At 52.0% G+C, this 15,331-nt stretch overlaps 1 protein-coding gene across 1 annotated transcript in view; it reads right to left on the minus strand.

The window, feature by feature from the left end:
* Positions 1-15,046, minus strand: part of cdc37 (cell division cycle 37 homolog (S. cerevisiae)) — a 36,447-nt gene extending 21,401 nt beyond the window's left edge. Inside the window, exons 1-5 of the mRNA XM_072490852.1 lie at positions 14,869-15,046; positions 13,348-13,629; positions 8,206-8,314; positions 4,802-4,917; positions 705-827 (exon numbers count right to left, since the gene is read on the minus strand). Coding sequence (XP_072346953.1) covers positions 705-827; positions 4,802-4,917; positions 8,206-8,314; positions 13,348-13,629; positions 14,869-14,970 — 732 coding nt within the window. The 5' untranslated portion in view covers positions 14,971-15,046. The remainder of the gene's footprint in view (positions 1-704; positions 828-4,801; positions 4,918-8,205; positions 8,315-13,347; positions 13,630-14,868) is intronic.
* Positions 15,047-15,331: the final 285 nt, after the last annotated feature.

Consider the following 15,331-nt stretch of genomic DNA (forward strand, 5'->3'; position numbering starts at 1 on the left):
CTAACCTGCGCATTATTGGACTGTTGAAGGAAACCGGAGCAAACCGACGCAGACACGGGAAGAACGTGCAAACTTCACACAGAGTCACCCAAGGTGAGAAATTAACCCGGGTCCCTGTCATGCAGCAGTGCTTACTGTTCTGCAGAGAGACCTGCCGATCTGAGTCACCTTGGGAGCAATAATTTATTTGGCTAATACTGTTACGTTTAACTTTCTCAGTCCTTGTAGCACAAGAGAATGCCATTTGGCTTCCTGTGGAACAATCATTAAGTCCCATTCCTCCACTGCCCAACACTCGGTTTTTACTTCACAACCGGGAACTGCATTCGAACAGCGGCTACTTGTCAGAACAGCGCAGGCAGAAATCTAATGCAAATTCATGAATGTGCAAGGAGGAAATTAAACCACAAGAATCTCACTTATTTAAATTCATTGCCAATCCAAAATAAATGAATTTATAAGCAATAAAGGAGAAGAAAAAAAGAAAGTCAATTATTCACCCCTCACTCTGACACGTATTAGGCACTTGGTTGAAGTGCAGGGTTAAAATTTATCACCGGTGATGATAATCATTCCAAGTTAATAATAGCTGGAGCACAAGGTCAAATATGAATCAATATTTCATAGAGGCCAACTTGGAATGAAACAGGTGAAGTAAACGCCCAGCTGCTTGAAATTAGAAAGACTGTCAGCCATTTCCAGACCTTGATTTTGGTGAAGAACTGTCGGAAACAAGCTCTGGGATCCACCTTCAGGCTCTTGGCAAGTTCCAGAATAAATTGCATCACTATTGTCTGGTGAGCTACCTGCTCCATCAGTGCGTGTTTCTGCAAATGGAATCCATGAATACAAGTTTAACATAATGCAAGCCAAAAGCAATCAGAAACAACCCTGACATTCAATTTATTCCTGTTGATTGTGACGCAGCAAATCCCCAGTCCAGGTGTCTTTCTACCGGTGTTGAAATCTCATTTCATTTGAGACACAGTCTAAATGAGAAACCATGCCTGGACTATCACCCTAACCTTCTTTTTCGGACTCCATCAATTGTCTGCAATGACTGAATACTCGGCAGGTTACAGACTACCCACAATACAAGATGTACCTCCACGTGCAGAGTGGAACACTGCCAGAAGCTGAAATTAATGAACTTCACATAGACACTGGTTATTAAAAAAAAGTCACATTCCATGGAATTACACAGTAGACAATCCATCCTAAAGGGCTAATTCACAATGATACACCTGCAAACCAGGAGCATCAAGGGATAAGCATCACCAGTAAAACAGAGTATGCACCTGTAGCCCACATTAACAGCAGCACAACACCATCTTATTACACAAAATTACATCTGATAATATGTTAAAAGTGATTCACCTTCCTGGGTAATACATCCAGCTAATTCCACATGTAGAATTGGGACCGATTAGGGACAGAAAATGAGATGTACAAAGGCAGGTAGGTTAGTTAAATGGGGATTTTGCACCTTGAAAGAGGCAGCAGTTGAAACACTGGATGAATTAAAAATGGATGAGGAGATATCAGAATGGCCGTCTATAACCAGGACTAAACGGGATGCATCCAAGGATACTGAGGAAGGGTGGAACCCTTCTACATGGTACTGGCCATGGGTATGGAAGGGGTTGTTGAAGGAGACTTACAGAGTTGCTGCAGTGCATCTTGCATATGGTGCACACGGCTGCTGCTGTGCGCCAGTGGAGGAGTGGATGCTGAAGGTGGTGGATGGGGAGCCAGTCAAACGGGCTGCATTGTCCTGGATGGTGCCGAGCTTCTTGAGTGTTGATGCAGCTACACTGATCCAAGCAAGTGGAGAGTGCCGCCTAACAGGCTTGTCATCAAAATTAAACACCACAGGATAAAAGGGACAGAGACAGCATGGGTACAATGTTAGCATAGTGACAGGAGCAATGGTGAACAGTTGTTCATGAGATTGGAAGGTGGTATAAAATGGGGCTCCCCGGGGTCTGTTTTAGGTCACCTACTTGGTAAACCCATGCCAATGGCATGTACGGTCAGGACACAATTTCAACATCTACAGATTGAAAGCATTGTGAACTGTGAGAAGGATGGTGACGGACGTCAGGATAACGCAGGTTAATGGAATGGGCGAACAATTGGCAAACAAATTTAATGTTGAGATGTTCAGAAGCAGAAGACCCCGGGGTATATCTGCGCAAATCATTAGATGGGTGGAAATGGTGGCATAGTGGTCATCTCATTGGACCAGTAATCCAGAGGCCTAGGCTTGAATCCCACCATGGCAGCTGGTGAAATCTGAATGATTAATTCGGGAATATACAAACTCGCCTCAGTACTGGTGACTATGAAACTATCAATTGTAAAAATCCATCTGGTTCAATAATGTCCATCAGGGAAAGAAATCTGGTGTCCTGACCTGGTGTGGCCTACTCCAGACCCACAGCAGTGTGTTTGGCTTTGAAATGGCCGAGCCAGCCACTCAGTTAAAGGGCAGATCGGGATGAGCATTTACAATAAATGCTGGCTTATCAGCGAGGCCCACATCCCTTGGAAGAATAATTGTCTTAAAACAAGATGGCAGGTCAAGCTGACAAAGCAATTAAATGGTTTACTGGATCCTTGAGCTTCACAAATGGAGACAGAGAGTTTAAAAACAAAGCTTATTCAGAAGCTTTGTAAAACACGGATTCAACCTCAACGAGAGAAGTGTGTCCAACTCTGGGCACAACTCTGGAGGCAAGGGTGTCAACACCTTACAGGGGACACAGAAAAGATTTACAAAAATGGTTTTGGGACAAGAAACTTCAGCTAAGTGAATAGATTAACAAAAGCTGGAGTTCTCTTCAGAGAAGGTGGAGGAGATATTTGATAGGGGTCTTCAAAATTATGACAGTAGAGGGAGAAACTGTCCACATTGAACAACAAAGAACAAAGAACAAAGAAATGTACAGCACAGGAACAGGCCCTTCGGCCCTCCAAGCCCGTGCCGACCATACTGCCCGACTAAACTACAATCTTCTACACTTCCTGGGTCCGTATCCTTCTATTCCCATCCTATTCATATATTTGTCAAGATGCCCCTTAAATGTCCCTATCGTCCCTGCCTCCACTACCTCCTCCGGTAGTGAGTTCCAGGCACCCACTACCCTCTGCGTAAAAAACTTGCCTCGTACATCTACTCTAAACTTTGCCCCTCTCACCTTAAACCTATGCCCCCTAGTAATTGACCCCTCTACCCTGGGGAAAAGCCTCTGACTATCCACTCTGTCTATGCCCCTCATAATTTTGTATACCTCTATCAGGTCGCCCCTCAACCTCCTTCGTTCCAGTGAGAACAAACCGAGTTTATTCAATCGCTCCTCATAGCTTATGCCCTCCATACCAGGCAACATTCTGGTAAATCTCTTCTGCACCCTCTCGAAAGCCTCCACATCCTTCTGGTAGTGTGGCGACCAGAATTGAACACTATACTCCAAGTGTGGCCTAACTAAGGTTCTATACAGCTGCAACATGACTTGCCAATTCTTATACTCAATGCCCCGGCCAATGAAGGCAAGCATGCCGTATGCCTTCTTGACTACCTTCTCCGCCTGTGTAGCCCCTTTCAGTGATCTGTGGACCTGTACTCCTAGATCTCTTTGACTTTCAATACTCTTGAGGGTTCTACCATTCACTGTATATTCCCTACCTGCATTAGCCCTTCCAAAATGCATTACCTCACATTTGTCCAGGTTAAACTCCATCTGCCATCTCTCCGCCCAAGTCTCCAGACAATCTAAATCCTGCTGTATCCTCAGACAGTCCTCATCGCTATCCGCAATTCCACCAACCTTTGTGTCGTCTGCAAACTTACTAATCAGACCAGTTACATTTTCCTCCAAATGAAATGAAATGAAAATCGCTTGTCACAAGTAGGCCTCAAATGAAGTTACTGAGGAATTGAACCGTGCTGCTGGCCTGCCTTGGTCTGCTTTCAAAGCCAGCGATTTAGCCCTGTGCTAAAGGATGGAGAACCACAGATACTGATTTAAGTTGATTTGGCAAAAGACGCAGTGGCTTTTTAATGTATTAGAATCTGGAATCATCAGTCTATGTGTCAAGGCATATTCAATCCTGGTTTTCCAAAGGGACTTGATTAAGGGAAAGTAAGTTTGCAGAATTAATAATAATAACCTTTATTAGTGTCACAAGTAGGCTTACATTAACGCTGCAATGAAGTTACTGTGAAAATCCCCCAGTCGCCACACTCCGGCGCCTGTTCGGGTACACAGAGGGAGAATTCAGAATGTCAAATTCACCTAACAAACACGTCTTTCAGGACTTGTGGGAGGAAACCAGAGCACCCGCAGACACGGGGAGAACGTGCATATTGTGCACAGACAGTGACCCAGCGGGGACCCTGGCGTTGTGAAGCAATAGTGCTAACCACTGTGCTACCATGCTGTCCGAAAAAGGAAAACCACTACAGGAAAAAGGTAGAGGAGTGAGACTAGCTGAGTAACTTTTACAGAGAGTCATCCCCGACGCAGACAGGCTGAATAGCTTCCTCTGTGCTGTAACCAGTCTATGATTCTCTGATGCTACATTTTGAAATTCAATAGGAGGGAGGTTGACTGATCTGAAATCTGGGTTACTTACAAATTGAATTTAAATTCCCAGGTGCGATCGTGGTGTGATTTGAACTTGTGTCTCTGGATTACTCGTCCAGGAACCTAACCACTTGACCGTCTCACCCGCTGGACAGTTGAGACTTGCATTCTCAATGTTTCACAAGTGCATAAAGAACAGTATGAACGTGTACCTCTTCAACCTCCAGGTCGATGCACCAGATGACCAGGTAATTCGCCGTCTCCTCGGAAACAAGGTGAGGATTATCAGACAGGTGCTTCTGGCTGTCATCCCAGTGGCTGAGCATGCCTGTGAATAGACATGCAACAAGTTCATTTTCTTTCCCCATCCTCTGCCCCTGGCCAACATCCAGCGCCCTGCAAAACCGTAGCCAGTTTCTCACTCTGCACACAAGATGCAGCAAGTCGGCCGTGAAAGGCATCGCTGTCAAAACCTGATCCGGTCTTCATTTAAACATCCGCAAACAAGCAGAGGAGCTGATGCAATACGGAATCATGATTCAGTATCACCATCAAGACCTGATTGCGCTTGTTGGCTACCTGACTCAGCACACGCACTGAACTAATCGCTAAAACAGTGGTGGGAAACGCGGCCCGGGGGCCACATGCAACCCATCAGGGTTCCGAGTGCAGTCCACAAGGCATTTTGGTGACCACGTGTAGGGCTGCCACATTCCACCGATTTCCGACCACGTGGTCTTTTTCCTGCCAGTACGACGGAAGTGATACCCATGTAAAGCCAGGGCACGTGAAGAGAGGTGCGTGCTGATTGAAAACAACATTCACTGTGAGACCTGTGCGCTCCCTCTGCACCCAAAGCTCAAACATTTCTTTTGTTTTTACCATTTGAAGTAGATAATAGTTCTGTTAATATACAAATGTTTGAGCATTTTCTGAAATGGTTATGAAATATTTGACCTATAATTAAATGCTTTTAATCTTGAATTTCACTCTGAAGTGTGAGGTGATGCATTTTAGGAGGACTATCAGGGCAAGGGGTAATACAATGAATGGTCGGTCGCTAAGAAATACAGAGGATCAGAGTGGCCATGTTGTGCATGTCCATAGTTCCTTGAAGACAGCAGGACAGGTAGACAAGTTGGTAAAGGCATATGAGATACATGTCTTTATTAACCAAGGCGTAGAATATAAGAGCAGGGGGGTTATGATGGGAGATGTACGTAACGCTGGCTAGGACACAGGTAAGGAACTGTGCGCCATTCTGGTCGCCACACTATAGGAAGGATGTGATTGCCCCAGAGAGGGTGCAGTAAAGATTTACCAGGATGTTGCCTGGGCTGGAGCGTTTTGGCTATCAAGAGACTGGATAGGCTGGGTTGTTTTCCTTGGAGCAGGGAAGGCGGAGGAGGGACCTGATTTGTGATGTATAAAATGATGAGGGGCATAAATACAGGGGATGTGAGGAAAAATCTTTTCACCAATAGGGTGGTGGGGATGTGGAACTCACTGCCTGAAAGGATGGTAGAGAAGGGAATCCTCACAACATTTAAGAAGTATTTAGATGAGCGATTGAAATGCCCGAGCATACAAGGCTACGGACCAAGTGCTGGGAAATGGGATTAGAGTAGAAAAGTGCTTAACGGCCGGTGCAGACATGGGCCGAATAGCCTCTTTGTGCTGTACGAACTACCTCTCTATTATTAATGGGTTCACGGTTGGCGAACAAGCCCGATTTCAAGCCCACTGAGATGCAGCAGCCGAGTGCGGCGAGCGCCGACAGGCCGAGTGCGGCGAGCGCCGACAGGCCGAGTGCGGCGAGCGCCGACAGGCCGAGTGCGGCGAGCGCCGACAGGCCGAGTGCGGCGAGCGCCGACAGGCCGAGTGCGGCGAGCGCCGACAGGCCGAGTGCGGCGAGCGCCGACAGGCCGAGTGCGGCGAGCGCCGACAGGCCGAGTGCGGCGAGCGCCGACAGGCCGAGTGCGGCGAGCGCCGACAGGCCGAGTGCGGCGAGCGCCGACAGGCCGAGTGCGGCGAGCGCCGACAGGCCGAGTGCGGCGAGCGCCGACAGGCCGAGTGCGGCGAGCGCCGACAGGCCGAGTGCGGCGAGCGCCGACAGGCCGAGTGCGGCGAGCGCCGACAGGCCGAGTGCGGCGAGCGCCGACAGGCCGAGTGCGGCGAGCGCCGACAGGCCGAGTGCGGCGAGCGCCGACAGGCCGAGTGCGGCGAGCGCCGACAGGCCGAGTGCGGCGAGCGCCGACAGGCCGAGTGCGGCGAGCGCCGACAGGCCGAGTGCGGCGAGCGCCGACAGGCCGAGTGCGGCGAGCGCCGACAGGCCGAGTGCGGCGAGCGCCGACAGGCCGAGTGCGGCGAGCGCCGACAGGCCGAGTGCGGCGAGCGCCGACAGGCCGAGTGCGGCGAGCGCCGACAGGCCGAGTGCGGCGAGCGCCGACAGGCCGAGTGCGGCGAGCGCCGACAGGCCGAGTGCGGCGAGCGCCGACAGGCCGAGTGCGGCGAGCGCCGACAGGCCGAGTGCGGCGAGCGCCGACAGGCCGAGTGCGGCGAGCGCCGACAGGCCGAGTGCGGCGAGCGCCGACAGGCCGAGTGCGGCGAGCGCCGACAGGCCGAGTGCGGCGAGCGCCGACAGGCCGAGTGCGGCGAGCGCCGACAGGCCGAGTGCGGCGAGCGCCGACAGGCCGAGTGCGGCGAGCGCCGACAGGCCGAGTGCGGCGAGCGCCGACAGGCCGAGTGCGGCGAGCGCCGACAGGCCGAGTGCGGCGAGCGCCGACAGGCCGAGTGCGGCGAGCGCCGACAGGCCGAGTGCGGCGAGCGCCGACAGGCCGAGTGCGGCGAGCGCCGACAGGCCGAGTGCGGCGAGCGCCGACAGGCCGAGTGCGGCGAGCGCCGACAGGCCGAGTGCGGCGAGCGCCGACAGGCCGAGTGCGGCGAGCGCCGACAGGCCGAGTGCGGCGAGCGCCGACAGGCCGAGTGCGGCGAGCGCCGACAGGCCGAGTGCGGCGAGCGCCGACAGGCCGAGTGCGGCGAGCGCCGACAGGCCGAGTGCGGCGAGCGCCGACAGGCCGAGTGCGGCGAGCGCCGACAGGCCGAGTGCGGCGAGCGCCGACAGGCCGAGTGCGGCGAGCGCCGACAGGCCGAGTGCGGCGAGCGCCGACAGGCCGAGTGCGGCGAGCGCCGACAGGCCGAGTGCGGCGAGCGCCGACAGGCCGAGTGCGGCGAGCGCCGACAGGCCGAGTGCGGCGAGCGCCGACAGGCCGAGTGCGGCGAGCGCCGACAGGCCGAGTGCGGCGAGCGCCGACAGGCCGAGTGCGGCGAGCGCCGACAGGCCGAGTGCGGCGAGCGCCGACAGGCCGAGTGCGGCGAGCGTGGCGAGCGCCGACAGGCCGAGTGCGGCGAGCGTGGCGAGCGCCGACAGGCCGAGTGCGGCGAGCGCCGACAGGCCGAGTGCGGCGAGCGCCGACAGGCCGAGTGCGGCGAGCGCCGACAGGCCGAGTGCGGCGAGCGCCGACAGGCCGAGTGCGGCGAGCGCCGACAGGCCGAGTGCGGCGAGCGCCGACAGGCCAATTCCAGAAAGCCCTGCTGAGAGAGAAATTCAATTTACCAAAGTGCTTGATCTGTTTCTCGTATTTTTCTACAAAGGTCCTGTGTTTCTTTTCTTTGTCTTCTTCAGTTTCAGCCTTGCTTGATTCTGGTGCTGCATTAATGACACTCTGAGGGACAACACAAAACAAAAAAAATCAGTGTTTAAACAATACCCATTTATTGTCTTCAAATCATTTACGGAATGTGGGTGTTGCTGGACCAGCATTTATTGCCCAAACCTTATTGGCCTCAAAGTGGTGGTGAGCTGCCTCGTTGAACCGCTGCAGTCCATTTGGTGCAGGTACACCCACTGTGCTGTTAGGGAGGGAGTTCCAAGATTTTGACCCAAGGACAGTGAAGGAACGACGATATATTTCCCAGTCAGGTTGGTGAGTGAGTTGGAGGGGAACCTCCAGGTGGTGGGGATCCCAGGTATCTGCTGCTCTTGTCCTTCTAGATGGCAGAGGTTGTGGGTTAAGAAAGTTCTGTGTAAGAAGCCTTGGTGAGTTTACTGCAGTGCATCTTGTAGATAGTACGCACGGCTGTCACTTAGTTAGTGATGGAGGGAGTAAATGTTTGTGGATGGGGTGCCAATAAAGTGGGGCTGTTTTGTCCCAGATGTTGAGTGTTGCCAGAGCTGCATTTATCCAGGTAAATGGAGAGTATTCCATCACACTCCTGACTTGTGCCTTGGAAATGGTTGACAGGCTTTGGGCAGGTCAGGAGGGGAGGATTCCTAGTCTTTGACTTGCTCATGTTGCCACAGCATTTATATGACCAGTCCAGTTCAGTTTCTGGTCAATGGTGGCCCCCAGAATGTTGATACGTTTGGGATTCAGCGATGGTAATGCCATTAAATATCATGGGGCGATGGTTAGATCCTCTCTTGTAGGAGATGGTAATTTCCTGGCACTTGTGTGGCCCGAATGTAACTTGCCACTTGTCAGCCCAAGCCTGGATATTGTCCAGGTCTTGCTGCATTTGGACATGCACAGCTTCATCATCTGAGCGAATGATGTTGAACATCAGTGAACATCCCCACTTCTGACCTTACGATGGAAGGCAGGTCATTGATGAAGCAGCTGAAGATGGTTGGGCCTCGGACACTACCCTGAGGAACTCCTGCAGTGAAATCCTGGGACTGAGATGACTGACCTCCAACCACCACAACCATCTTCCTTTGTGCCGGGTATGACTCCAACCAGTGGAGAGTTTCCCCCTAATTCCCATTGACTCCAGTTTTGTTAGGGCTCCTTTTTGTTTACATTTAGAGTACCCAATTCATTTTTTCCCATTAAGGGGTCATTTAACACGGCTAATCCACCTAACCTTGCACATATTTTCAGTTGTGGGGGCGAAACCCACGCAGACACAGGGAGAATGTGCAAACCCCACACGGACAGTGACCCAGAGCCGGGATGAAACCTGGGACCTTGGCGCTGTGCTGCCATTGTTAGGGCTCCTTGATGTCATACTCGGTCCAATGCTGCCTTGAAGACAATGGCAGTAACTCTCAACTTTGGAGTTCAGCTCTTTTGTCCATGTTTGAACCAAGGTTGTAAAGAAGTCAGTAGCTGAGTGACCCTGGCGAACCCAAACTGAGCGTCCGTGAGCAGGTTATTGCTGAGTAAGTGCCGCTTGATAAGTGCCACTGTTGATGCCCCCTTCCATCACTTTACTGATGGTCGAGAATAGACAGATGGGGCGGTAATTGATCAGCTACTCAGCACTTCTGTGCTATGTGCTGGGCTTCATTGTGGAGCCTCCTCCTCCAGCGAGTTGTTTGATTGTCCACCATCATTCACAACTGGATGTGACTGCATTGGCAGTCTGATCACTTAGTTCTATTACTTGCTTCTTATGCGGTTTGGCGAATAGTCCTGTTTTGTAGCTACACCCCTCACCTGTTTTGTAGCTACACCCCTCAAATGACAGCTCATTTTGTGGTATGCCTGATGTTGCGCCTGGCATGCTCTCCTGCATTGAAGCAGGTTGGTCCCCTCGCTTGGTGGTAATGGTAGAGTGGGGATATGCCGGGTCATGAAGTTACAGATGTGGTCAAGAACAATTCTGCTGCTGCTGATGGACCACAGCACCTCATGGATGCCCAGTCTGGAGTTGCTAGGTGTTCTGAATCTACCCATTTAGCACGTGGTAGTGCCGCACAACATGATGGAGGGTATCTGGGCAGCACGGTGGTGCAGTGGGTTAGCCCTGCAGCCTCACGGCGCCGAGGTCCCAGGTTCGATCCCGGCTCTGGGTCACTGTCGGTGTGGAGTTTGCACATTCTCTCCGTGTCTGTGCGGGTTTCACCCCCACAACCCAAAGATGTGCAGGGCAGGTGGATTGGCCATGCTAAATTGCCCCTTAATTGGAAAAAATGAAATGAAATGAAAATGAAAATCGCTTATTGTCACAAGTAGGCTTCAAATGAAGTTACTGTGAAAAGCCCCTAGTCACCACATTCCGGCGCCTGTTCGGGGAGGCTGTTACGGGAATGAATTGGGTACTCAAAATTTTTTTTTTTTTTTTTTTAAATGATGGATGGTATCCTCAACGTGAAGATGGGACTATCGCCACAAGGACTGTGCAGTGGACAATCCCAACGATGTTGTCATGGACAAATGCACCTGCGGCAGGTAGGTTGGTGAGAATGAGGTTCCCTCACCACCTGACACAGACCCAGTCTCACAATTCAGTACTTTAAGATTCAGCCAGCTCAGTCGGTCGTGCTGCTCCCGAGCCAGTCTTGGTGATGGACACTGAAGGACATTAGTGAACCAGATGGATTTCCCCAACAATTAACATTGGCTTCATCAAAACTAATTAAAACTGCAGACTCTGCCAGAGCAGGATTGGAACCCGGAGCTTTACCCGGGCGCTCTGGAATACTGGTCCAGTCACAATACCACTATGCCACCAACTCGCAACTTGCCTGAGGATCTCAATTAATAAATCAACATTCGAAGATTCCGTATGATATTTCAATTGTTATACTAAATACAGACTTTTAAAAAAAATCTATTCCTGATTTGGTAGAACTCCAGCTTGTTTTTTCTCACCAACAGCCCGTTCGTGTCGAGATACAGTCAGAGCTTACCTCGAATTTCAATCTGAAAATAAATAAATGAGCAACAATAGACAGGCTTCCATATTCGTGCCCAACTCATTTTTTCCAATTAAGGGGCAATTTAGCGTGGCCAATCCACCTACCCTGCACATCTTTGGGTTGTGGGGGTGAAACCCACGCAAACACGGGGAGAATGTGCAAACTCCACATGCAACCCAGAGCCGGGAATGAACCTGGGACCTCAGCGCTTTGAGGCAGCAGTGCTAACCACTGCCCCACCGTGCTGCCCCTAGGCTTCCAGATTACAACATGTAATAAGTGTACAAATGATAAAGTGGATCCTGACAGATGGATAATCATCAGTCGCTTTCTGGGGTGTAAATACACAATTTGCATTTACATAGTGCCTTTAAAGGAGTAAGCCGCTCAACAGGGCTAGCACCGTGCTAAATCGCTGGCTTGGAAAGCAGACCAAGGCAGGCCAGCAGCACGGTTCAATTCCCGTAACAGCCTCCCCGAACAGGCGCCGGAATGTGGCGACTAGGGGCTTTTCACAGTAACTTCATTGAAGCCTACTTGTGACAATAAGCGATTTACATTTCATTTTCAACAGTACTTCACAAGAGTGGAATCAGACAAAATCCACACTTAGGTCAAAGATGATGATGCTCGGGCAGACGATTGAACACTTTTGTCAAAGAAATCGGTTTGAAGGAACATCTTAAAAAGCAGGAAGAGTGATAAAGTGGAAAGGTTTGAGGAAGAAACTCCAGAGCCTGCAGCCCAGTGGCTGAAGATTCAACTGCTAATGCTCGGGGGAAGGAAGCGGGGAATTGTTATGGGCCAGAGTTTAGAGAACCGCAAGTGTATCATGGAGTTCACCTGACCCACAACTTTTAATAGATTGTGGTATGAGGAGCACACGGCCCACTCTACAGGTGTGGTACAGCAGAAATGAAAAGTATTATTTTTAAGCAAAACAATGTTTATTCTATGAACTCAAGTTAACCTTTTTAAAACATACAGGGAACATCTCAGCAACCATCAATTCAAATATAACCCCCAAAGAATACAACACTAAGTAATCCGTAAGCTTTCCTTTTAACATCCTTAAGACTTAAAACACCTTTTACCAGAAGCACATCAGGTTAAAGTCATTACTGTTATTAGTTTTAAGTCACCAGGATCGATTTACAGTCTTTAGATTACAGAGAGACTCTAATACACCTTCTGGCTGTGACTGCAGCTATCCAGCTCTGAAAACGAAACTAAAACACACCCTGCAGCAAACAGCCTAAAACAAAAGTAAAAAGCTGACCGACAGCCCAGCTCCACCCACACTCTGACATCACTGCAGTATATGAGCAGCCAAACATTTCTTAAAGCGACATTCTCATGACAGAATACTCAAATGGGCCGAGTCTGTGAAACACAGGGGATGTCGGGCTGGAGAACATTCCAGATTCAGTCAGCATTATCAGGCAGCTTTCGGACTCTCTTCCCAACGTCTTAATATATTCATCAACAGACGTACCCAGTCCATTTTCTTTCACCCCTCCTTTGACCAGAGCCAACCTTGAGTTCCACAGGGCCCTGCAATATCAGAATCAGTTTGTCACGATTCACACAAGAAACCTGCAGAGAGATGTGTACACAAGTCTGCTGTGAAAGGATCGCTGTCAAGCCTGACCCTGTCTTAATCTAAACACCCACAAACATGCAGAGGAGAAGACCCAATACAAAACGGTGATTCAAACCGTCGAGACTTGATGCTCTTGTTATCTGACTCACTAAACTAACCTGCAAAATGCACGTGGCTCCAGAATATACGGTGTAAAGAATAAAAAGGCCAGAATGGATTAGGACTCTTCAACATGGTGAATCTGGATGAATAAAGCAAGGATGAGAATTGCAAAATGCAGTCATTTCTGGGTGACAATATTGGTCAGCAACAGTAGCCTGGTCAGTGAACAGGAGCAGACAGAGAAATAAATGGGAGTATTTTCCTCCAGTAACCGATTTAGGATTAGCAGACATCTCGGGGAGTTTGCACTTGATCTATGAGCTAACATAGTTCAATACACGACTAACCTTACTGAATCCTTCTTTGCTCAGTGTATCGACATTCCAAGGCATTGACTTTTCCTTCTTCTTCAGCGATGTTCCTTTCTTATCCCAGTCCTTCTCCTCCTTTTTCAGTTGCTTGACTTCAGCTTGTAACTTTTCAATATCTTTCTTTGCATCGTCCGTTCCCAGCAGCATCAAATCCTTCAACTTCTTTTGGCACTCACCCAGTTTACGCTGACAATCCCCACATGCTTTCTCGTATTCCTCTCGTTCTTTCTGCGCTTCCTCCATCCGCTCAACACGGGCCTGCAACAGATAACAAGTGGTGCTTTTAGAAATCAACAGCATTTGATGTGCAAAGGATATTCTGTAATTCTGTCACAATAACGTGGAAAGGATATTGAGCTTTCAAGGGATTACAGTACCACAGGGGAGAGGAGAGGAGGGGGGGGGGTGGGGAGAGGGGGGGGGGGGTGGGTGGGGAGAGGAAGGGGGGTGGGTGGGGAGAGGAAGGGGGGTGGGTGGGGAGAGGAAGGGGGGTGGGTGGGGAGAGGAAGGGGGGTGGGTGGGGAGAGGAAGGGGGGTGGGTGGGGAGAGGAAGGGGGGTGGGTGGGGAGAGGAAGGGGGGTGGGTGGGGAGAGGAAGGGGGGTGGGTGGGGAGAGGAAGGGGGGTGGGTGGGGAGAGGAAGGGGGGTGGGTGGGGAGAGGAAGGGGGGTGGGTGGGGAGAGGAAGGGGGGTGGGTGGGGAGAGGAAGGGGGGTGGGTGGGGAGAGGAGGGGGGGTGGGTGGGGAGAGGAGGGGGGGTGGGTGGGGAGAGGAGGGGGGGTGGGTGGGGAGAGGAGGGGGGGTGGGTGGGGAGAGGAAGGGGGGTGGGTGGGGAGAGGAAGGGGGGTGGGTGGGGAGAGGAGGGGGGGTGGGTGGGGAGAGGAGGGGGGGTGGGTGGGGAGAGGAGGGGGGGTGGGTGGGGAGAGGAGGGGGGGTGGGTGGGGAGAGGAGGGGGGTGGGTGGGGAGAGGAGGGGGGTGGGTGGGGAGAGGAGGGGGGTGGGGAGAGGAGGGGGGGAGAAAGGAGGGGGAGAGGAGGGGGGGAGAAAGGAGGGGGGGGAGAAAGGAGGGGGGGAGGAGGGGGGGAGAAAGGAGGGGGGTGGGGGGAGAAAGGAGGGGGGTGGGGGGAGAAAGGAGGGGGGTGGGGGGAGAAAGGAGGGGGGTGGGGGGAGAAAGGAGGGGGGTGGGGGGAGAAAGGAGGGGGGTGGGGGGAGAAAGGAGGGGGGTGGGTGGGGAGAGGAGGGGGGTGGGTGGGGAGAGGAGGGGGGGTGGGTGGGGAGAGGAGGGGGGGGGTGGGGAGAGGAGGGGGGGTGGGTGGGGAGAGGAGGGGGGGTGGGTGGGGAGAGGAGGGGGGGTGGGGAGAGGAGAGGGGGGGGTGGGGAGAGGAGAGGGGGGGTGGGGAGAGGAGAGGGGGGGTGGGGAGAGGAGGGGGGGGGGAAAGAGAGGGAGATGGGGGGGGGAAATGAGTGGAGGGAGGGGGGTGTCGGGACCGGGCTCTGTACCTGATGCCTCCAGCGGAACAGGCTGGCCGTGTCGATGTTCGGGTGAGTATCGTCCTCATCATCCGACACCTCGATGTGGTCCCACACGCTGTAATCCACCATCTTCCCGGCGGACCTTCCAGAACTCTCCCTGCACCCAGCACCGCCTCACTTCCGCCGGAACTCCCCGTGCACCGCCTCACTTCCGCCGGAACTCTCCCTGGCCGAGGCACTGCCTTACATTGTGAAACGTCATTTCCGCTTGATACCGGATGTTGCGTTTCACGCAGAGGCCGAGAGTCCCAGAGTACACCCAATGGACACTGTACACTCTGAGAGTCCCAGCATGGTTCCTTTCACCTATGATGTGGAGATGCCGGCGTTGGACTGGGGTGAGCACAGTAAGAAGTCTTACAACACCAGCGTTTGAAACAAACCTGTTGGACTTTAACCTGGTGTTGTAAGACTTCTTACTGTTCACCCA

This window comes from Scyliorhinus torazame, chromosome 27 (genome assembly GCF_047496885.1).
Source record: "Scyliorhinus torazame isolate Kashiwa2021f chromosome 27, sScyTor2.1, whole genome shotgun sequence".
NCBI lineage: Eukaryota > Metazoa > Chordata > Chondrichthyes > Carcharhiniformes > Scyliorhinidae > Scyliorhinus > Scyliorhinus torazame.